The sequence below is a fragment of the Girardinichthys multiradiatus genome, chromosome 3 (assembly GCF_021462225.1).
Source record: "Girardinichthys multiradiatus isolate DD_20200921_A chromosome 3, DD_fGirMul_XY1, whole genome shotgun sequence".
In the NCBI taxonomy this organism is placed as follows: Eukaryota; Metazoa; Chordata; class Actinopteri; order Cyprinodontiformes; family Goodeidae; genus Girardinichthys; species Girardinichthys multiradiatus.
Genome location: NC_061796.1, coordinates 43,977,701 through 44,001,758, shown reverse-complemented (window position 1 = coordinate 44,001,758; position 24,058 = coordinate 43,977,701). Strand labels below are relative to the sequence as shown.

The 24,058-nt window shown below is 37.8% G+C and overlaps 1 protein-coding gene across 2 annotated transcripts; it reads left to right on the top strand.

The window, feature by feature from the left end:
* The first annotated feature begins 1,825 nt into the window (after positions 1–1,825).
* On the top strand, positions 1,826–16,295 carry rhbg (Rh family B glycoprotein). Of its 2 annotated transcripts, XR_007037745.1 has the most exons (11): positions 1,826–2,223; positions 6,743–6,929; positions 7,535–7,685; positions 7,833–7,980; positions 9,395–9,561; positions 11,828–11,965; positions 12,140–12,273; positions 12,401–12,522; positions 13,040–13,113; positions 14,263–14,408; positions 16,234–16,295. XR_007037745.1 is itself a non-coding variant. In XM_047361881.1 (10 exons), exons 1-10 carry the CDS (start codon positions 1,980–1,982, stop codon positions 14,335–14,337), a joined length of 1,440 nt encoding a protein of 479 aa, XP_047217837.1. In that variant the 5' UTR covers positions 1,827–1,979; the 3' UTR covers positions 14,338–14,604. The 2 variants fall into 2 exon arrangements, 1 of the variants encoding a protein (XP_047217837.1); XM_047361881.1 differs by lacking the exon at positions 16,234–16,295 and having other exon boundaries at positions 1,827–2,223; positions 14,263–14,604.
* The last annotated feature ends 7,763 nt before the right edge of the window (positions 16,296–24,058 follow it).

The window sequence follows — 24,058 nt, the reverse complement described above, 5'->3', positions numbered from 1 at the left end:
AGAAAGAGATGGAGCACATATAATAAAGTATATATCAGACCAACCAAACCCACAGCTATAACAGTAGACACTGAACTGCTAAAATCTAGTTTATGTCTGCTTTGTCTTTGCATGTGCTGATCAAAGTGTCCTCCCACATCGTGCTAGAATGTGACCTGCACAGTAAATGGTCAGTGCTGTTGTGGCTTCAGTCTGTTTCTGCCAGTACGTGTGGCTGAATTATGAAGGACAGAACATTAAGATGATGGTTTTCTATAGCACACACTGATACTCACTGAAGAGTAACAGTAAGCAATTTTAATGTCAATAAGAATATTTCCAGCAGGGTGATCATAACTAAACAACTTGCTACAATGGAATTTATTTTGACATGAGTTTAATAACTTTGTATCTTTAGTTTAAATATACCTAAACAAGTGCATGACAGCCAAAATTGCAAATCACTACCCATTTGAGGGTATATCATAGGATATATATCTGGTGTGTTTGGCAGGTTTATAGAGGTAAAGAGGTAGGTTGTCAGTGAAGCACAGGAGCAGCAGGGCACAGGGTGAGACTTAGGGTTACCAAGCCTCCCCAGCAGCCCAGAGCCCGCATCAACTCCCAGCAGCAAGACCGCCCAGCACCAAGCAGAGAAGACCCCTTCAGGGCTCTCAATATGCCAGGCAGGTAACAGCCCTCTGCGGCAGCCGGAACCTTGAAGGACCAAGGTAGGAAAGGCACATTACCATCCACCTGATGAGCTAACCCCTGGGAGGTCAAGAGGGAGGGATGCCCACCAGCTCCCAACATAGCTCCTGCAGCCCATGGCTGGCCTGACACAAGCTACTGGCCACCAGATGGGGGCCAATACGGCACTGACTAAGGCCCAAAAGTGCCAAGGTGGGAGCAGTCTGGGAGAACCTGGAACAGCCATGCAAAGTGAGCCCACCACAAGCAGTCTAGGACCCCAAGTACCACACAGACCCCTGGAGGTGCATCCAGCCTCCAAACACTCACTGACCACCCTGGCATAACCCAAATCTCTTAATCCCCCTCCCAACCCAACAGCCTAGTCTTGCCCCACCGATGCCTGACACCTCCAGCCCACAGAGCCACTAAGGCCTCTGTCTCACCCACCACGCTGGGGAGGCTGTGGAGGCAGCCCCAGGTGGAGTGCATGACTAGTTGTGCTGACAATAAGTTCTCCTATCTAAGTTGTCAATTTCCGTAGCACCTCCAGCTCTGGAAAAAGCCATGAAAAGCCTGGTCTCCAGTTAAACCGTACTTATTTCTATTTTTATATGATGGATTAAACAGTCCTCAGTGGGATGTTTAAAGTTGGAAATATTGATTTTTTGGTTGCACTTGATTTTCTTCGGCAATATCAAAGTGAAAAGGGCTGAATGGAAATACATGCAATACTTTCCAGATTTTCAGTAAAAAAATAATTTTTTTCAGTATATTTTACTTTGTCTTGGTTGATCACATAAAATCCCAAACAGAAGTATACTGAAAAAAATTCAAGGTGTATGAATACAGCTGTGTTTTGTTTTGTTTTGTTTGTTTCTCTGAGATCATTTTTTTTTTTTTTTTAGAATTTGGGCAATTTAAATACACTGAAATGAAAAGAATGAGTTTTATGAGTTTATTTATTATTTGAAAAGGAACATTTTGATTTTTGTGTCTTTGTGTGTGTAAATACCATACTACTGGTTGAAATGTGTCACCACTACCTGGTGCGTTTAAACTTCTACTCAGAGGGGGCGGGACTAACTGTGTCTCCACCTAACTTGGCCTGGTAGGTGTGACCCAGCTGAACAAAATCACACGAAGCTCTTGTGTTTGTCTGTGAGCTTCTTCTTCCACCGTCATACACACCAACTCCCCAGCTTTTTGGTGTCTACACTGTGGACACCCTGGTGTCTGTGTGAGAGACACAATCCTAGCCCAACTTGAAAAGAACGAACCTCTGCTCCTCATCTGACCTGGAGGAAAACATGACAGACTCATCTACCAACATGCGGTTGAAGCTGCCAGCTGCCTGCTTCATCCTGGAAATCATTCTCATCATCCTCTTTGGTGTGCTGGTGGAGTACGACCACGACACAGATGCAAAGCTGTTTAATAAGGACATGACAGACAGCAAAGCTAATGAGCACCACGGACATGCTGCTGGAACATCTCATAACATCTCATCTCACAACGCTGAGTATGAGAATGACTTCTACTACCGCTATCCAAGTAAGTTTCCTGTGCATCAGGAGTCAAAATGCTTTCAGTCTGTGTACCAGCATTTAAACAGCGCTGCAGTATCAATATTTGTGGAACAAAGGCATCAGAAATATTAAATGAAAAATTAAAATCTTCTCTGGTTATTTTTATTTGTTTTAATGGTGGGATTTTTTACTTTTTTAACCAGTCTCAAATACACAACATGGATGCAACCTTTTAGTGACACTAAAAGTGAAATTTCATAAACCAGCCAGTAAATGGAGAAAGACGTTTCTATTTATTTAGCCAGTAAATATAAGAATGGACCAGATCATATTGCATTAAATAATATTTGCTGTTTTGCAACATTGACTGGAAATTGTTTTTCTCTTATTGTCATTGTTTTAATGGAAAAGGTTTTCTCTCTTTCAGGCTTCATGCTTATCCTTATCAACAAATTTGCATTCATCCATTTTCATTTTTCTTCAAGTCATTAGCCTTATGTTCTGTCACAGACGAGGTTGTGTACCTAAACTTTCCGAGTTGAAAACTCTGAAATTAGAGTACTATAGCTCTTCATCTCCTAATTGGACCGGCCCTGTTATTTGTGTATGAGGTCCTCAGGTTCTTCTCTTCTGCATGTTTTAGATGTCCCTGATACCACTTCCCTAATATAAGTCAGTGGGTCCTTCTGCAGAACTTCATGGCAGGCTACAGAGGTAATGCAATTATTCGGATCAGGTCTGCTGGAGCAGGGACACATCCAAGTTAGGTAGTGGGTTGGGGACCTTGCACAAGGAGTGTTAGAGTCTGGGAGGCATTAACTTTCACGCACCTATCAGGTGGAAGGCCAGAGCTGCGAGGCAGAGACAAGAATGATGGAATTTTTAAAGGGTAAACTTCATTCTTACACAATAATCTTCAGCATATCTTCCTACAGCAAGATAGTGTAGTGTTGTCCCTGCCTTCTCCCTGTCAGCCACTGAAATGTTGAGTTTTGAAGTAGTTATGAAGCAACACATCAAATGTGACTTTCCAGTAATGCCATTTTTAATAAAAGCCACATTTTGTTTGTTGACATCCATCATATTTTGCTGTGTTCAAACAGGAAGTGCCTCTATTTATGTTTTGCAAAGCTTGCTTTGCAGCAGTCACATAAACACTTACTGTGAAATTTCCATTATATGTTGGAACACACAATGGGAGATGTTAAATGTGTATTTAAGGGCAAACAATTATGTTTTGCTAACCCTGGCCCAGCAGTATCATTGCCTAAAGGTATCTCAACAAAACAGAAGGTCAGACAGAGAGTTAAGCCCAAAACAAAAAACAAAAAAAAACTGCTGTTGGACCGATATCAAACTTGAGTCAGAATAAAGTTACCCATAGGATTGACTCTTACCATATTGTATTACCATACAATACACAGTAAGGTAATTTAGCCTGTAAAAGCACTGAAATAGTCTGAAACTCAATGTTTAAAGCAAAGCTGAAACAAAATAAAATGAAGAACTGCAGTCTAACAATGGACTTGAAAGTGCAGCAAAGGACGAAACAAGCCTTCTGCTTCAGAATAAGGAAAGCAGTCAACCTTTGACTTCTTGCTTCAGGAGAACATTTATCTGATTTAGCCTTAACAAATAATATGCTTGAACAATTCAACCTACATCACATGAGATTCTTTAGTTCTTAGTTTACAAATATCTCAACTGATACCAATATTTTTCTGAGTATCATAAGCGCAGTCCAAGAGACCTTTTGAAATGAGATTCTAAGGCTCTTGATCTCCGTTTAGGCTGCATTCGATACTGATTCTGATCCCTAATACAGATTTTTGATTACACCAGTTTCTCAGCGCAGTCCCTGTCTGCTATCACGCTGATGTCAGCATGCTTTTTAAATTCCCTTAGTTTCAAAGTTTAGTTTCAACAAAGCATTAGTCTGACAGCAAACATTGGTCTTGTCTCACTTTATCTCACTGATTGACTTCTGCATTGGAACACATGACCTCATTGACCTCATTTAACTAAATTAATAAGTATTTTAGCTTAAATGACAAAACAGAACAAAAGATTCAGTTAATTGAATTTTACCAAACAGATATCCATCAACAGCACTGTCACAATATTAGGACACAAAGAACACTGTTTCAAGACCCAGAAGAACATACACTGTTTTATGCATTACTGTGTCACCACTGAAGGTCAACAAAAATAAGGGTTGTCAAGTTGAATGCATTTTAACGTGTAATACAAAGTTTACCCTGACACCTTTCCTGTCACGGAAGCTGGAAAATAAGTTTACCGTTACACCTCAGGGATGTTTGAACACAGACTCCATCCTGGATCCTTGGTGTATGCTGGGAAAAAAGACTAAACACTAAACAGAGACAGCTTCATATACTCTATATGCTCTGCAGTGTGGAACCACTATTACAGGCATAGTGGTAGAAAAGTAACCACTTTAAATCTAACATACACCTTACATAGATTAAAGCTGAATACTAACAACCAACAAGAAAAAGCATTCCCAAAATTAAATGGATCATGTTCTATTATCACATTTTCAGATGACAAACCTTCCCCAGTAAATAAAAACCATACTTCACAAAATATATTTGAAGCTACCCTGGTTCCATTTAAACATCTCTCGAAGCCTGAGCTTAAACACCTGAGTCATCAAATCAAATTGGGATTAATCTATCATGCCTCCAGTACTCCCAGCATTGGCAGGAAAGTGGACAGAATGAGCAGCATGTATGGGACATCACAAGTTCGAAAGAGGTAATGAAGAGGAGAATCTCAAACCGATAAAAGAGATGAACTCTTTGCACTGTGACATTTTCTCACAGTGCATAAAGAAGAGCCCATACCCAAAGACAAACACGGCCAAATGCACATACGGAGAATGTGCTCATAAAATGTCATGAACATAATATCAACTTTGTAAGTTAAGTTTTCCGTTGTATTTTACTGCACATACCAAAAAGAAACAAATAAAATGTTTAGTTGAAATAGGGTTTTGACTCTATGTTGCTGAATTTGCAGGAAAAACTCAGCATGTACTGTCTGTTTTGAAGGCATGGGCTGTAACTTTTATATATGATCAAGATTAACCCCTAACTGTTGGGACTTATTTACAGTTATGTAAAAAAATCTATTATTCGACATGCAATAGATGCAGATTTTGTCATTTAGTGTGCAAATTAGCACAATTTGTATAATTGGACATAATTCTGCTGGTGGAAAAGTTCTTTCAATACAGTTCATGGTATGTGTAAGATATGAATCAATTGACATTAATGGAGCAGACATGCCAACTTGACTTGGCCATGATTTCAGGAGAGTTTAGCACAATAGAGTACAAAAGGGTAAAGTGAAGGGAAATTACATCATCTTAGCAGAGATTATATCTGCATGAATGTGTTTTGTAAAAGCTTGTTTGCATCCATAAAGATTAACACCACTCATAATAAACATGCTAAGTTTCTATAAAATGAGGACTGAAGGTTTGGTATACAGAAAAATACCACATAAATTTCTCTTTTTTGTGCAACAGAACACCTGAAAGCAGCTGGTATATGATGAAGGCTGTCTCAGAAATCGTTGATGTGACCCAAACAGGAAGTCATTCTTTCAAGCTGCTAATTACTTGCAAATTGTAAAATTATTTTATCATGAATTACTTTTTAATTAATCATCAGTTATTAGCCAGTTTTATGTACATAGGTCATTGGTAAGTTGTAAACTTTGGCATTTAGCAAAAAGTAAAAACACAAAATTGATGAACAGTACGGCTGACTGACATCAATTCCACCTAATGGCACTCTTTATTGCATTGAAGGTATCCATGTGGGGCACTGGGAGCTGTGTGAATCTAGGCCAAATTACCAAGAGGAATGCTGGAAAGATCTCTGCTTGGTCAAGCCAATTAACAGTTACCATAACAACAGCCTTTGCTGCACAGAACAATGTCATGAATGGCAGTTTGGGACAAATAATGAGCAATGTTCACAACTGTTAGAATCAGGCCAGGAGACGATGCCAGGAAACAGGTTGACTGAGTTCACTTTTAAAATGGGTCACCCAGTATTTCAGACCTTTTATGTATATTTATTTTCTTTATGGTTTTACATAATACCTCATAACCTGGGGCTTTAAGGCACACATTAATTCTTACCTGACATGAGTCATGTAACTTCATGCAAGTTACCACTGGACCAGATTTTCCAGGACGCCTAGGTTTATGAAACTGTATGCTCTGAGATCAACTGTTGTGCAACAAAACATTGAAGCTCTTGGAAGAGTCAGTGTTTGTTGAAACAATCTGTTAATGAGTGTTGAGTCAAATGTTGGACAGGTAGCTTCATCTAGGAGAGAAATGAATGAAACCTGCATTGAGTCATTTTTACACCTGCAGCAGAGCATATGGAACCACATTTTCAAAACAAAAATCAAATATCTACCACATTTCCCCCAAAACATACATTTAACAAGGCAGCTGGTCCACATGACCTTCTTAACCACCCAGTGTTTCCTGACTTATGCAGGTTTCCAGGATGTGCATGTAATGATTTTCATCGGCTTTGGTTTCCTCATGACCTTCCTTCAGCGCTACGGCTTCAGCAGTGTGGGCTTCAACTTCCTCATCGCTGCCTTCTCCTTGCAGTGGGCCACTCTCATGCAAGGCTTCCTCCATGGCCTGCATGATGGGAAGATCGCCATTGGAGTGGAAAGGTACAAAATATGATAGAAATTAATAATATAAAGCAACCAAAATAATTAATACAGAATTCATCCTACCTTTATTTAAAATGACTCCTTTTAAGGTGACTTACATGCACATGTATAGTAATTTCTTATACTATACCAGACAAAGAAGTGACTTTTTGTTCAGATGCATAAAGGGCTGCTTTAAGTTCATTATAAATTTAGCAAAATCCATTCCTCTTTCTCAAAATTAATTTCCTCCTATCCAAGGGACACTGACTCTGTTTGAGCCTTTACAATACACAATATCAATGGAAGATATATTTTCCTAACACAAACCTTTTCGAAGTTTTGTAAAGTCTACTCAGTGATTTAACGTCTGACAATTAGGCCTTTGTTTCTCTCAAAATTGTCAGGCACAACCTACTTTGCAGAAAGAATATGTGTCAGACTGAAAAACCTTGTATTTCGTTATCTATGTTCAGAAGTGCATAACTTGATTACCAGATCTTGGTCATGTTGACAGTTTAACACTGAACAGATAGTGCCACGCCCCATAAGAAAAACCGGTCCTGACTTTGTTCCTGTTTCCATTCTGATCTGTTCTTAATCTATGTTTTTGCTGCTTGCAGTATGATTAATGCTGATTTCTGCACTGGTTCTGTGCTGATCTCATTCGGAGCTGTTTTGGGTAAAACCAGCCCCCTCCAGCTGCTGATCATGGCCATATTTGAGGTCACGCTGTTTTCTGTCAATGAGTTCATCTTGCTCAGCCTTCTAGGAGTGAGTCACCATAAAACTGAAGATTTGTGTTGATTTCTGATCTCATTGAAATGCATTAAATAATGGCTCTGTAACAAAATGAATCAATTCTTAACGAACATTAAGATGCACTAAAGGCTTTAAACTATCCCGTTAACCTGGTTTCAGACTAGAGATGCTGGAGGCTCCATGACCATCCACACATTTGGAGCCTACTTTGGCCTGATGGTGACGCGAATCTTGTACCGACCCAACCTTGACAAGAGCAAACACAAGAACTCTTCAGTTTATCACTCTGACATGTTTGCTATGATAGGTAATCCCACTGTGCAAAGCTAAAGATTTCCAGGAATTGTTTTCTAACTAAACTACACCCACATATACATATTTTAATTCATGTTAAACATACAAAAAGTGTGCCAGGCATTTGTTGTCATCCGCCTTTACCTTCATACCACAAAATAAAATAAATTTTTCAACCATCCGCCTTCAGAAGCTAAATGATTAGTAAACAGAGCTCATAAAGAACATAAACGAACAAACAACATCCTAAAGACCGAGCAGGCAGATCCGTGTGAAAGCTCTGAAGACGTTTAAAGTGGGGTTGGATTACAAAACAAGATCCCAAGCTTTGAACATCTCACAGAGCGATGTTCAATCTATTATGCAGAAATGGAAATAGTATGGCACAGCTGCAAAACTATCAAGACAAGGCCATCAATCTAAACTGGCAGAATGGCCAGAAGCACATGGTATCACTGAAGGAATTGCAGAGATCCACAGCTTAGGTGGACAGGACAACTATTAGTCATGCATGTTTGTCAAAGGCCATATAGTAGACACAGAAACACGTGGAAGAAGATGTTCTGGTCAGATGAGATCAAAATGGAGATGGTGTGTTCAGCATCTGTAGCGTCTGTAGCAACTCTGAACATACAGCCAGAAGCTACAATAAAATTATTTGGATCAGACCATATTCATGTGTTTGGATTGCCCAGATAAAGTTAAGACCTACAGTATATTCAATGGGGAATGTACAGCATTACTTGAAAGTTTAATTTAAAGTTGCTCTCCATCCAGTATGACTGACAATAATATTGGTGTCTAAATTTGCAAAACATGTAAAGTCCTAAATGACCTGCAGCTGTATCTAAATCACCAGTGCTTACTTTTTAGTCAGTCAGTCATTTTCTACTGCTTATTCCATAGTGGGTCACAGGGGAGCTGGTGCCTATCTCCAGCAGTTTACACCCTGGACAAGTTGCCAGTCCATCACAGGGCAACACACAAACAACCAAGCACACACTCATTCATACACCTAAGGGCAATTTAGAGTAACCAATTAACCTAACAGGCATGTCTTTGGACTGTGGGAGGAAGCCGGAGTACCCAGTGAGAACCCACACATGCACAGGGAGAACATGCAAACTCCATGCAGAAAGACCCCTGGTTGGGAATTGAACCCAGGACCTTCTTGCTGCAAGGCAACAGTGCTACCAACTGCACCACCATGCAGCCCTACTTACTTTTTAATTTGATAAAAATCTTTAAATCCTTAAATCCTTTTCCTCTCACTTCAAATTACACACTATGTACAATACATCATGTAGAAATGTTCAAGTGGTATAATTTCGCAAGGCATTGTACGTTTGAGACATTTTTAAATGCATTTTTACTCTCTCAGCTGCAAAATGTTAAAAGATTATCTTTACTATTTAATGTAAATACAGGTACCATCTACCTGTGGATGTTTTGGCCCAGCTTCAACTCTGCCATCACAGAACATGGAGACCCCCAGCACCGCACAGCCATGAACACCTACTACTCCCTGGCAGCCTGCACTCTGTCAACATACGCCATGTCAGCCCTCACAGCCCATGATGGAAAGCTGGACATGGTTAGGATGCATGATTACTATTCCTATATTCAACTCTTTGCCTTTTATACAAGAAAATTGGCTAATCAGTTTAGAGAATTAGCAGTTCATTCACACTACATCACCAGTATTTACTAAACAAGAGTACAAATATATATATATATATATATATATATATATATATATATATATATATATATATATATATATATATAATAAAACAAATAAAATAGTGCAAGAAAGATGCTGAGACAAAATGAAGAAAATTTCATTTCTTCACTTCCTGTTCTTCCTGCATTTTTCAGGGTGTATAACACATGACTGTTACTCAATGCATAAAAGCTGATGAATGAATCAACTAAAGGTGCACACCTCTTTAAAACAATGTTGATTTGGTCTCAGCCAAAATGCTGTCAGGCTCATATGATACCAGCTGTATTTCACATACTGTAAGATCAGGTAGTAAATCATCACAAGATGCACTCTCTACACTGATGGTTATCAAACAGTGCAGAGAATTATGTGTAGTGCAGGTTAGTGTAGTGCTATACTAATCTCTTTAAATAGGCAGCTTGTTTCTAATGTGTCCCACTTGTTAGTTGCCTCACAGTTTAAAATCAGCAGTAACAACGTTGTTTGAATGTTATTGCAGATTTCAACAATTCTCAGCTTGAAGTGTTTATATTATTATTATTTGGAGACTTTGATTTAAAGTTTTTTCTTCTTTGTCTCCAAACTCAGACCAAATCTGACATTTTTTTTACTCTCTGCAAAGACTGCCATTCAGTTTAGGTTGATGTTAAAAGGGCATGTATCAGCATGTTTACACCTAAAACTTTTCAGTTGTGTTCAGGGCTTATAGCTCATGACACAAGCCCTGAGCACACTTCATAACCTAATTGACAACCAAGACAAAGGAAGTTGTTACACATTTTCCTGTTTCAGAAGTCCATTTCTTGGTAAGGATGTTGCTGGTGATTTGTTTAGTGATGGGGAGTTTAAAAGAAATGTTACAGCAGTTTGGAGACCTAACAAATGAACACCCTAGCTTTAAAAGTGAGACTGGTCTACCTGTAATTCACATCAGTGAATTAAATAGAGGTTCTAATGTCGGCTCCAGTTCTGACCAGCATTATTACTCTATTAAAATCAGTATGTGTTTTAACTATGAGGTTTTAACTACACTAAGAAACTTAGTGTAGTTAAACTACACTAAGAAAGGTCAAACTGTTATTCAGAGCCCTCTATGTGTTACACCATTCAAAATCTATATTCAATCTAATAAACTTGGGTCCATGGTTAAAATCAGAAAAAGAAAAACATAAGAATATAATTCAAAGTATAAAAAGCATAATATAAATAGAATATAATTATTAAAAAAGAATCAATTTACATACAAACACTTCAACCAGTGCTTACTTAGACTAGATGAGGAGGGGGAACAACACCTGCAGTTACAAAATCTGGCTGACACTACCCAGGACTAAGGGAAAATCTGCCATTTTTACCTTTTTATGTTTGTGAATGTCTCACACTTTTTCTGCACAGTAAACTCTTTTGTTGAATGTGCTGATTCAAGTTATTTTCTGTGTTGCCAAAAAGCAGCAACACATGAAATTTGGCTTATGGCACCGACCACTATAGTTTTAGACAACACATCCTTATCCATGTCTGTTAGTCCATTTTCTGTTTTAGAGAGGCTCATTTTGTGTCAGAAAAGTGTATAAAAATTACAATATCTACTTTGTTACTGGGCTTCTATAATTTTTCAATATAGTGTTTCAATATTTGTAGGCGTTTTTAGGCTTAAATGACTGGAGCCTTTAAAATCATTTCATTCATCTTTGCTGCTGCCACCTGTATAATATTTGTATCAATTTATTGTTTAATTAAGATGTGCATTTTGAAGTGGTATAAGCAAGAGGGAAGCATACATTTATATAAATAAATAAAAAAACCTGAATGAACACAAAACTAATCAGCAAAAAAAAAAAAAAAAAAACATCAAAAAAAGAATTTAAGGTTGGCTCAGAGAATGTCAAAAGAAAACAATCCAGCAGCACAGATCTGGCACTCATGCATAAAGGACAAATGCGTATTTTATTTAACCCCAGGTTTCCTACCAATCTGCATCTTTGTTTGTGCATTAATGTTTGTATAACTGTGATTGTGTGAAAATTCCTCTGGAATAGATCAGTTTAAGTGGACAGAATGAATAGGAAAGCGCTACATAAACTCAGACCATTTATTATTTTACCTCACCCCGTCTTCTGTCTGCGTTTCTAAGGTGCACATTCAAAATGCAGCCCTGGCTGGAGGAGTCGCAGCAGGAACAGCAGGTGAAATGATGCTCACACCGTTCGGCTCCATGATTGTTGGTTTTTTGGCAGGAATCATTTCTGTCCTTGGCTTTAAGTACCTCTCGGTAAGAATAAATCAGTATATTATGTTTACAAATCTGTACACATTTTCAAGACACAAGAGAAAGGCCTTCTATAAAAGTTTTAAATGAACTGATTTTAAATTTTGAGCTGTAACTATTTTCATGTTGTTTACAGTATTATCAGCAGCATCTTATAATCTGTTTCCTTCCCATCAGCCCATCCTAGAGGCTAAGCTGAAGATCCAAGATACATGTGGTGTTCACAATCTGCACGGCATGCCTGGCATCCTGGGGGCTATTGTTGGGGCTATCACTGCTTCCGTCGTCCCTAAGGAAGTATATGGAAACGGGTAAATACTTCATCAGCACTTTCTTTGATGCAACATTAAATCCAACATTTTTACGTATATAGATTATTTTATTGAATATCCTTTTAACAGTCAGCTAACAACATTTTCGTTTTCGTTTACCTGTAAGTTTGAAAAAGGTTTTCCCTGATGTGGCGGATGGGGTAAGAGACACATCTTATCAGGGCGCCATGCAAGCAGCTTCCATTGCAGTCACCCTAGGCATTGCGCTTTTTGGAGGACTTCTTGTTGGTAAGTAAATGCGTAACCAATGATTATTAAAGCAATTCAAGGATATCAAATGGAAAAAACCTTAAAAGAACCCAAATTATTGTATTTAACAAGTACCATCTTCAGTAAAATCGATGTACCCAGTTGCTTAGTTCAAATGCCTTTAGAGATTTTTAATAAGTGCTCAATAAGACAGTGAAAAAACTATTTAATTGTGAATCTGATGTTGCTTTTACTTTCAAACTCTGAATAATACAACAAATGTCTGGTGAAATAAATGTGCAGACAGAAATTCATTGTCTGCAAAACTACAGTAATATATATACTTTATGGCCAATAAATGAGTGACCAGGTCTACAGAGCAATGTGTGATGGATTTTTTTTTTTAAATCTTGAAATTGTACGAATTTCTTCACTTGCAAAATGTACTTTCTTTCATTATGACATAATTGAAATATGACTGTGAATTCATTCTTCTGAGGACTATTAACACGTGCCCAGAACTGAAATATCAACTGTTTCCTTTCCTTGTGTTCAGGTTTCATTTTGAAGCTGCCCATGCTTGGTGCTCCACGTGATAATGCCTGCTTTGAGGACAACATCTACTGGGAGGTGAGTTGGATGACACAAGACTGATGCAGAAAACTGGAAGTGAACTGGAATGAGATATTTACTTGGGTTTCAATATTTAGATAGAAACACTCTACTTATGAATTATACTGCATGGCATGTTTATTCTAAGGGCGTTTAAGAATTCTTTAAAATCATGATGGCATGCGGTAGGGATTGATAATATGGACTTAAAGTTTTATCACAATAATTTGTCATTTATTATATTGGATGGTAAAAGTGATAAAAGGCTTTTAAAAATGAATTGGCATTTGCACCATATATTGCCAACACATGCATCTGTCACTGCATATGGTCAGAGCCTTAACAAACATAAATACTGCTTTAGAAAAGAAAAACTATTGATTAGGCTGGATATAGTGGTGTAATTTCATTAAGTCATATTTTTAAATATACTGATTTAATCGATTCTCTTATGAAATAAGCAAAGGAAAAAAAAAAAAAAGATATTTCTAACATCAAAAGTAATAATCCCAGCCATACTGTCAGTTTTGGGCTTTTGCCTGCATCACAAAAAGTCATTCAATAGATAAAGATATTCAAGGTTGAAAAATGGCCCATTTCCAGTTGTTTTCGCTAGTTTTTTAGTTTTACAAATTCTATGAGGAAGATCTTCTAGATCTTTTGGGTGTGATATTGTTTTACTAGAGTGAGGCTCTAATTTATAACCACTATTATGCTTCTGTTGCACTGAAAGACCTGGGTCAGATGAGATGACGTCTGGCCACCAGGGGGAGCAAATTCACCACGATACAAGTAAATTGTGCAACATGTTTGTTGGATTATGAATTCATGTCTTTGATTTTCTGGGTGCAGTTGCTGCAAATAGGAATTTCTGGAAAAATAATTACTTAAACATGAAGCTTTACAAAACTGTTAGTTAACATTTAATTGTTTTTTTCTAAGATTTAGTTTAATATGAGCATTTCTGACATTGCGTAATAAAACATTCCCACTCAGAGTGTGAAAGTGAAACAAGAAGATATAAAACCTTTAAAGACTTATTTGTTGCGCTTAAATTCAGAATAATTGAAAAGACACCTACAACAGAAGGCAAATGATGACAAAACAGTGAGTAAGCAACTAATGTTCAGTTAGTCATTTTTAATTTCTCTATTTTTTTAATCTCAGGTGCCTGGTGAAGAACATCATATGGAGGAGCTAACTGTTGTGAGGACAGAAGAAGATGAGACGCTCAACAGTTAGAAGAGCAGATACAATGAAACTAAGACATACAGACGCAACCCAACGTTTTAACAGCACTTGAAAGTCTACAGGCTCAAAAATACTCATTATACTCATGCCGGCTGTCAAACTGTTTATACAGTTGAAACAATATATACACCACCGGTCAAAAGTTTTAGAACACCTTTCTCATTTAATGGTTTTCTTTATGTTTATGGCTATTTACATTGTATGTAGATTCTCAATGAAGCCATCAAAACAGGGAATGAACACATATGCAATTATGTAGCAAACCAAAAATTATAAAATAACTTTAAATATGTTATAGTTTTAGAATCCTTAAAGTAGCCGCCCTTTGCTGTAATGACTGAAATATTAACCTTTGGCCGTCTCTCAATTAACGTTTAGGAAGTTCTTTTAAGTTCTTTGACTACCTCATGAAGCTCATGGAGAGAAAGCCAAGAGAGCAAAGCAGTCATAAAAACAAAGGGTGGCTATTTTGTAATAATCTAAAATATAAAAATGTTTAGAGTTATTTCATACTTTTTGTTTACTACATAATTCCATATGTGTTCATTCACAGGTCTGTTGTCTCTGGTGAGAATTTACAGTTTAAATAGTCATGAAAATAAACAGACACATTAAGTGAGAAAGACTTTCTAAAACTTAGTGTAGTGTATATGTTTTTTAATCCAGACTAAAGGAGAGCAGAAGAAAACGAGGAAAGAAATGTAGGTTGTTGGGAATGGAGAAAACCACTAGAGGTCAGTCTGGAGCTGTATCTGTGAATGTGCTGCACTGATAAAGGATGCTTCCATTTATTAAGAACTGAATTAATGTTGTCCAACTAACAAATATATGACATCAATCCATTTTTACAGACAGTTCAAACCAAAGACAGATGTTTAAAACCAGATGAATTCATTTAGCTAAATTCCTTAAGTCAGGGTCAGAGAATTATGAAAGGATAAATTGTTGAGTAACTAATTATGTTCTTTTAATCAAACAAATGATTTCATGCTGTGAGGTATTGATGTTTTACTGTACATTACATTTGAGTACATTAAGTTTTGGATTTTATACAATTTTACCTCATATTAAACTATGTGTAGTTAGAACAGAAATGCAAGTCTTATTGTTACTTATTTACACTTTATTTGTATGGTGACTTTCTAACCTTTTTTTTCCAAATTGAACTGAACCAAAATGATAATGGAAGATGGTAGCTACACTTATAAGAGCAGACAGACGTTTTAAAATACAGTTCTGAATTGTTTTTGGCTAAAAATAAAGTTTTCAAAGTGTGTTTTGTGTCATGTAGTATTTATAATCAAGCAATACAGCAAGCCTATAACAGGACACATTGGAAGTTCAGGAATGTTATCCAGAATACTGCAGGGAGACTTTTGGGACTGAACAATTGATAATGTCATTGACTATTAAACTCACAGAAGGAGCTTGCATTATGCGCTCTTTTTGAAATGAACATTAGCTTTCAATGGACCTGGATATTAAAGTTTGAACTGTTTCAACAGGTACTGTTGAAAGTCTCAACACTTTTAAGAAATGTGGTTTCAACTCATCACTAATTTTGAAATGTCCTTTTTGAAAATGATGCGAATAATTCAACAGTGTTCCTTTTAAAATCGGGGATGTTTTTTACATTAATCAAAGACAACTTGTTTTCCATTGGTAGATTCTGACCCAATTATTTTCCAAACATCATCATGCAGCAAGTTTCAAACTGCAGTCTGATTCAGACAACACTGGACTCAACTGGTTATACTTTTCTTTACTGAGAGTAATGACAATAAGGTTAAACATAGAAACACGTCAAACCCAGCCTTGAAGAAGCAACAATGAAACTAAGACATACAGACGCAACACAACGTTTTAACAGCACTTGAACGTCTACAGGCTCAAAAATACTCATTATACTCATGCCGGCTGTCAAACTGTTTATACAGTTGAAGCAATATATACACCACCGGTCAAAAGTTTTAGAACACCTTTCTCATTTAATGGTTTTCTTTATGTTTATGGCTATTTACATTGTATGTAGATTCTCAATGAAGGCATCAAAACAGGGAATGAACACATATGCAATTATGTAGCAAACCAAAAATTATAAAATAACGTTAAATATGTTATAGTTTTAGAATCCTTACAGTAGCCACCCTTTGCTGTAATGACTGAAATATTAACCTTTGGCCGTCTCTCAATGAACGTTTAGGAAGTTCTTTCAAGACTCTTTGGGAAACCATTTCAGGTGACCACCTCATGAAGCTCATGGAGAGAACGCCACTAGAGGTGGTTTCCTGTTGCAAGTAAAATAAAAGTCCACATTGCAGTTGCTATAGTTACAAGGAATATCTTTTAATGCAGTTATAACAAAAATATAACTTTATTTTCATAACATCGGCATTAACAAGTGTATGCATTATAGATAATATAAGAACAATAGGAAGCAAGCAAAAAGAAAGTTGAAATAAAAATCTTCCAACTGAAGAAAATAATTTATTTATACACATTCGATCAGTTTCTGAAGAGTTTAACATCTTATAGGCAAACCTCAAAGATTTGTCTTCTGAAATTTGACTTGTTCCTTTTATGCTATGACAGGCATGCATCTGTGTGTTTATTTCAGATGTTTCCCCATGTCTGCAGGAGCTCTCCTTGTGAATACTGTGCTTTTCACTAAAGAGTTTGTATTGACCAAATGCTCAGATGGAGCTTTCCCTGAGCTCTCTACATGTGTATCTCTCTGGGGTACCTCTTCTCATAGCAACGCAGGGGATATTGAATTGATGATACGTATCAATGTGCAATCAGCCTAGGCATAAAACTGATAATCTTGACATTTTCCCCCATCTTTGTTTTTATAAAAGCAAGATGTGGTATTATTACTTTTATGTACCAGTCAGACAAATATAAACCACATTTTCTGGACTGTTATTTAACATCAATTTGTGGTATATTGTATACTTTGGGTCTGTTGTTTGGAGAGTCGTGGGGAGTTGGAGTTTACCTCCAGCGCTCAATAGACCAGAGGCAGGTTCCACCCTAAGGTTGTCAGTCCATCCAGGAACTGCTAAACTGTAATGCATTTTAGAAATGTAAACTTTTCTTAAGCTTCTGTTAATTTAAAAGGTAGATGTAGATTTTTTTGTTAAGTGGAGCTTAGTTGCAACAACCCAGCAAGGAACTGTTTGTGGAAAGGTTGTGGTTTGGGCTGCAAAAATACCTCCTGAAGACTAGAAGATCCCAGCTGCCAGTTTAACTCTATGGTCCAGATTTAGATAGGAATGATAGCATGGAGGTAATGTGTTATCACACACACTTTCTCTAATCAATTCTGGCCCAGCAGCATGCCCAGCATGATGGTTGAGACATTTTTACTCATGTGAAACTATCTGATCCAGGTATTTTACCTGTTCTATCTCTGTGCAGATTACTGACAGAACCTTTAAGAGCCGGAAGATGCATTTTCATGTGCACTGCATCCTGTGACGTTTTAGATTTCTCTGCTGGTGCTTTATGCAAAAGCAGAAGCCTATAACATGGCTTGTCTGCCTGACAACACAAAGCTGGCTCAAAAACCCAGAAAAAGCAGAATCATACCCCATATAAACAAATTCAACAATAAATAAATAACAGTCCTTGACATATATCAGCCTAAAAAGGGTTACATAGTTATTTCTTAGGGTTTTGAACTCCAGTGAACCACAGTGAGAGCTATTATCCACAAATGGAGAAAACATGGAACACTTCTAACCCTTCCGGGGAGTGGCCCCATACCAAAATTACTCCAAGAGCGCATCGGCTCTCATCTAGAAGAACAACACTGCAGCCCTAACTTCCCCCAGTAAAGGTTAATGTTCTTGAGCCCATTACAGAAAAGAGACTGAGATAATTGACATCTATAGAAGAGCTCCAACAAAAAGAACACTGCTGAACAAAAGAAACTTAAAGGCATAGCTCACAGTTCCAAAACATTTTTTTATGATTCCAAACCTTGTGGTAAAATATTCTTTGAAATGCAGAGAAAACGAGGTCTGCATCCTGTTACATCTGACATAAAGCTTAAAGCATTTCAAAAAAAGAACATCATACTGAGAGTCAAACATGGTGGTGGTAGTGTGATGGTCTGGGGCTTTCTGGCATGAAATCCTTACGGAGAATGTCCAGCCATACATTTGGGGCCTTTGGGTAAAGCTCTCTAGGGTTATGAAACAGAACAATAATCCAAAGCACATCAGCATGTCCACCTCTGACTAACTCAAAGAAGTATGACGTTTTTGGAGTGGCCTTGTCAAAATCTGGAATTAAATCTGATTGAAACAATGTTGCCTGACCTAAAACAGATGTTTAATTAATGGATTAATTGTACTTCATTAGTCTCATAAAAAATAAAAGGATCACAGTAGAAGAAGACAATGCAGCAAATGTATGCAAAGAGCGAAAAAGAAAATAATGTAAAAGGCAGACATTAAATCACTTTAAATAATTAAAAAGTCAGTATAATCGAACTGATGATGGAAAGGTTCATAGATCAGGTCAAAATAAATTCTGTAAACCCAGACCTCCACCAGTAGGAGGACTCTTAAAAAAACAAACATCAGCTTCCAGGAAACCCTTTTTTTCAGTGAAGCAGTATGGCTGAATCCACCTGCTACTACGTTTTTTTCTGGATTTCTCTAGAATGCTCAAAAGCCCTCCAGAGTAGCTGAATGAAAGCAATTCTGCAATGGAGAGTCATAATTCCTTTTCAGCGATGCAAAAGGCTCATGGTCAGTTATTACAAACAGGTGAAGGGAGATGTTGCCACCAAGTGTGACACAACGAGTCATTAGATTAAGTTGGTGTGGAAAGCTTTTTACCCTTAATTAATGAAACCATCACTACAAGGTGACAAAAGGAAGAGGACCAACACATTTTCACTACACTTAAAAAGACAGAGAAATCAAAAATAATTATTCTGGATTATTTAAAATGACTAGATTAAATCTACACAAGTACAGTCATGGACAATAAGTGGAGAGCATCATTTTACATTGCCAGGGAGTTATAGTTTTTTTTTAGCATGTCCTGTCTTATTTGTTTTCAGAAGAATATTCACCTTTAAATGGTTTATTATAAACATCAGCTTTTATAAAAAGTCAAACTGCAAACAGATTGCAAACTGCTCAGAGTTCTCGACCAGACCTCCTGTAGCACAGCACAAAAAGCAAGCAAGCAGATGGAAACTTCACTAAATCTTAGGGGACAAGCCATGACGTGAATGGTGAAGCACAATACTTTGTTAACCACATCCATCGATCCTGACATACAGTATTTCCTTGCAGAACAGACAGCTCACCTTCTGTTTGGTTGCTGTTGTTAATGACTTACAGAGACCACTAGGTGGTGCTGGTACAAAAACAAAGACTGCCCCATCATGAAGCTTTTTAAGAAACCACTTACATGAACATTTGATGTCTAGGTTACAGTGCGACGAAAATTACAGCAAACTACTTATTAAGTTGCTAGTATGAATATTTTTCCAAAGCAAAAAAAGTCTGTTTACATAATAAAATGCTACATTCTGGTGATTTGGATTTGCTCTTACTTGTCAGTAGCAATTTATCTCATTGTAGTTTTAGTCCTGGTAATCATGCCATTTGCATATCCTGATGAGCTGCTTGCCACCATGTAGAATTATTCCTCCCTTTCTTTTAATAGAGGGCCCCTTGTAGGCTGCAGGAGCCTCGTCTGACCCCCCACCCAGCGTGGTGATGGTGCCATGGCGTGAACAGGCACTGCAGCCTTTTCCCAGGAACCAAAAGACAGGTGGACAGCTGTTTACTGAATAGGCGCTCATACTGAAGAGCTTAATTGAGCTTCATAGGGCTAATTAAAATGCAAAGAAAAATAATCATGATTATGGTAATTATTTCTAGTGTCCAACATGTCTTCAAGAGATGGGCTTGCTTGGCATTATACCTGCTGTAAAAACATTTGTTTTTGTTAGGTGCAAATATCTTAAATGCTGTAGTTTCTGTAGCTGGATATAGATCCTTCTGAAGGCTGATATGACATTATGCCACATAATAAAATAAAGGTCCTCTTTAAGTAAAATATAAAAGAAATTACCCCAATTGTATTTTAGATTATTCCAAAACAAAGCTAAAAATATGAAAGTAAAGGGAGAGCCTTAAGATATACTATGACCCATACACTTACATATGTTAAGCAGAGTTTTATGCAAAACAAAAAAACTCATATAGACTCAGAAAGTAAATTATTTTTTCATAATATGCCTCCAACCTAACCTACCAAGCTGTCATAAGATCACTTTTCAGTTTTCTTAAACACCCTATTTCATTTAAATAAGACAGTGTTACCCTTGACCCCGTCACTGTATTTCTCTGTAAGTGAGCTGTGGGCCGTAAGCTGTGGGCTGTGAGCTGTGAGCAAGGCACGTGGGAACGGTGCTGATCTGCCCCCCCCCCCAGCTACACAGGGTCCGTCCTAAGCAGCTGGAGCCTCCTGTGGCTCAGCCTCCGGCTTGTGTGCGATTGTTGTTTTTAACGCTGTTCTGAAGGTGAACATAATAGATTAATAGGCTCCCTCAGGAAGAGCTGATCTCCTGTGGGAACCCCACTGTCCGCTTACAACCCTGCAGAATCCATAATAGCCCAACACCAAAACACTGAAATCACTGATGTCAATCTAAAGTGCTTGCTGAACATCAGACCCACATAAGAAACTGTTGATAGATGTGGTCCGCTGTCATGTCTTTACATTCAGACCTCATAGTAAAGCTTTATGAAAGTACGTGTAAATCCATCAGTTATTCTGTGATTGCATAATTGCTGCTTTACAGCAAGATTCTCACCATTAATTACACTGAAAGTAGAAAGATCAGCACTTTGTGTGAGCATCTGGGAATTCATACTCAGAGTTAATTTAACACTTGTTATTATTTTGAGCAGCCCCATCAAGTCTCCAATCAACTCTTGCGAGCTCTAAATATTCATCCCTGGAAAAACTGCAGGAGCAGCTACACATCGACACAAACATCATGAGTTATTACTGCATGCAAAAAATAAATAAGTAAATAAAACAAAAAGTATATTTTAGTTTTTCATTTAGTTCCAGATTATATCCCTACACTCAGCTGTTGTTGTCACATTTCTGAAGGGAGCAAGACATGAGAGAGGTTGTGACTGATGGCAGCTAAGAAGGGGGGATGATGGAGCAGGGGTGTCAGTGGGAGTGCTCACTAAATGCAGGAAGTTGTTCAGCTGAAGAGGATTTCTGCCACTTGACTGAAAGGAAATTGCCTTTAGAGCTCCAGGAGTACATGGGAGTGCTTCACTTGAATTTCCTCCCCTGTAAAATGCCTAGCCCTGTGAATGCCAAATCAACAAAAGTGGAGGTTGTGTGCATTTCAGATCCCACAACTCTTCAATTCTTTTATAGCTTACCTGTGGTCAACAAATCCTGCGTGTGAAAGTGGAGCTCACCATGACTGGAATCCAACATGACCATTGCATTCTTCAGGAACATAGGTGATCACAAATGTGGAGATTCCTTGAACAGAAAATCTTCCATGAATCACAATTTGCCCAGAGGTCAACGCAGGCTTGAGTTAGAAATGATTGTTTCAGAAATGCCAACATCTTTCATTCTCAGACAGATAATTGCCAAAGTCATGCTGTGTACTTTTGCAAGTTATGGTGTTTCAGTTTTAGCAAAAGTTGGAGAGCTTTAGAATCCCACTTATGAAGCATTAGGCATAGAATAAAATCAAATCAAATCAGACACAAAAATATTTTATTTAAGTCTCCAAGCAAGACAGAAGTTGCGTCTAAATGTAGATATAAATTAAATTTAAACTTTATCACAAACTGCAGTCAAATTAAGATTTGTTTTTATTACTTTCTACTTCAGTAATCTGTTTTGTTTTATCCTCTATTATTTCAGTGCATTGAGATTAATTTATCATTGCTGTATAACACATTTTCCTTAATTCTTTCTAAAACAACAGAAACATCAGGGATTTAATTTGACTTTTGGTGACTACGCACAGCCATATTTAAAGCCCTCAGATAGAACAATTGATCTTTCAAAATTTGGAAGATCAAAAGAATCAAATTTATCCACTGGTTGAAGGACCATTGTGACGTGCAAGGATCACATTTAGGCCAGAATAGGGCAGCCTCTAATCCCAGAGTTCCTGCGAGGTCCCTTGGTGGAGCACCCCGCACACTAACAAGGCCTCCCCCTGGACCCATTACAAGAGGAAAAACCCACAAAGGCAGTTATTACACACTCCTTATGAAAGACTCCAGGGGTAAGGGGGGCAAGCTGGACACTGAGGGAACAAAGAGCGCTGACGACCCTACTACCACTACGTTCACATGTACCCCATCATCCCAACTGCCCCTGCTTCCAACACACACATGCTTCTGAGCTGCAGGCCTTGCAGAGAGGACTGCAGGGGTTGGAAGAGGTCTGAGGCTTGGTGTGCTTTTAATTGAGGCACCTGCTTGAGGAAGCATGGTGCCTCTCCAGGGGGTCTAGGAGGGGGCCCTTACTGGGGGGCAAATCAATGCTCTGAACGAAGGGGAGCAGCCATGAAGTCACACTATGATCATCAGAACAAGACAAGCTCAGCAAAACAAACTGTATGCATGTTCCAACTGCATACATTCATCACAATAAAATAATGTGAGGGCATGGTCATCTAAAAAAAACATACATTACAATTTATATAATCCCCTATATGTATAAAAAATAAAACATAAAGCATAAAACCAGGAGAACAGGAAGTTAGAGGACTTTGAATGATCTGGAGAGTAATGTTGAAACATCCCTCTCTCTGTAGATTTATATTTTTGCTGTTTTATAGACTTAACTGTTTTGGGTCAGCATATTCAGACAAAATACAACATTTAGGTCACAAATGATTGTTTCACTTATTATGGGAAAAATGTCTAAACCAATCAGGCCCTATGTGAAAACGAATTGCTTCCTAAAGCTGACAACTGGTCGTGTCGTCATTAGCAGCAAAAACTGTCATTGTTTGCGGAGGAAATCTGGCTCACTCTTCTTTGCAAAATTGATTTAATTTGACCATTTCATATTTTGTATGACAGAGACCACAGCATCTCAGTCAGATTTCAGTCCAAACATTGACTACGCCACTCCAGAACATTCAGCTATTCAGAGGTAGACTTGCTGACGTGCTTTGGATAATTTTTCTGCCACACAGTTTAGAGTCAGATGTTAAAGGATACAGATTCACTTTTGTCTCATCAGTCCACAGAATGTTTAAGAGAGACAAGCCTTCGTGTTCCTTTTGGACTGCAGTGGTTTTTTACCTTACAACTCTCCTCTGGATACACTTTATTATTCATTTGTTAATTTATGAACAATGACCTGACCTGAGGCATGTTTTAGATGTTGTTCTGCTTTTTCTGTAAATTTGAAATGTGATGTCATTCTTTACTTTTAGTAAGAAGGTTCATCACTGCTCACTGTTTTTTCCATGTGTGGATAATGGCTCTCACTGTGGTTCACTGGAGTCCCAAAGCCTTACATGATACTAACAAAGCCTTTTCAGACTGATTTATGTCAGTGACTTGGATTCTCATCTATTCCCTAAATTTCTGTTGACTGGGATATGAGACCTATTAGCCTACTTCATGTTGTCAGACAGGTTCTATTTAGGTGATTTCAATATTGGCAATAAAGC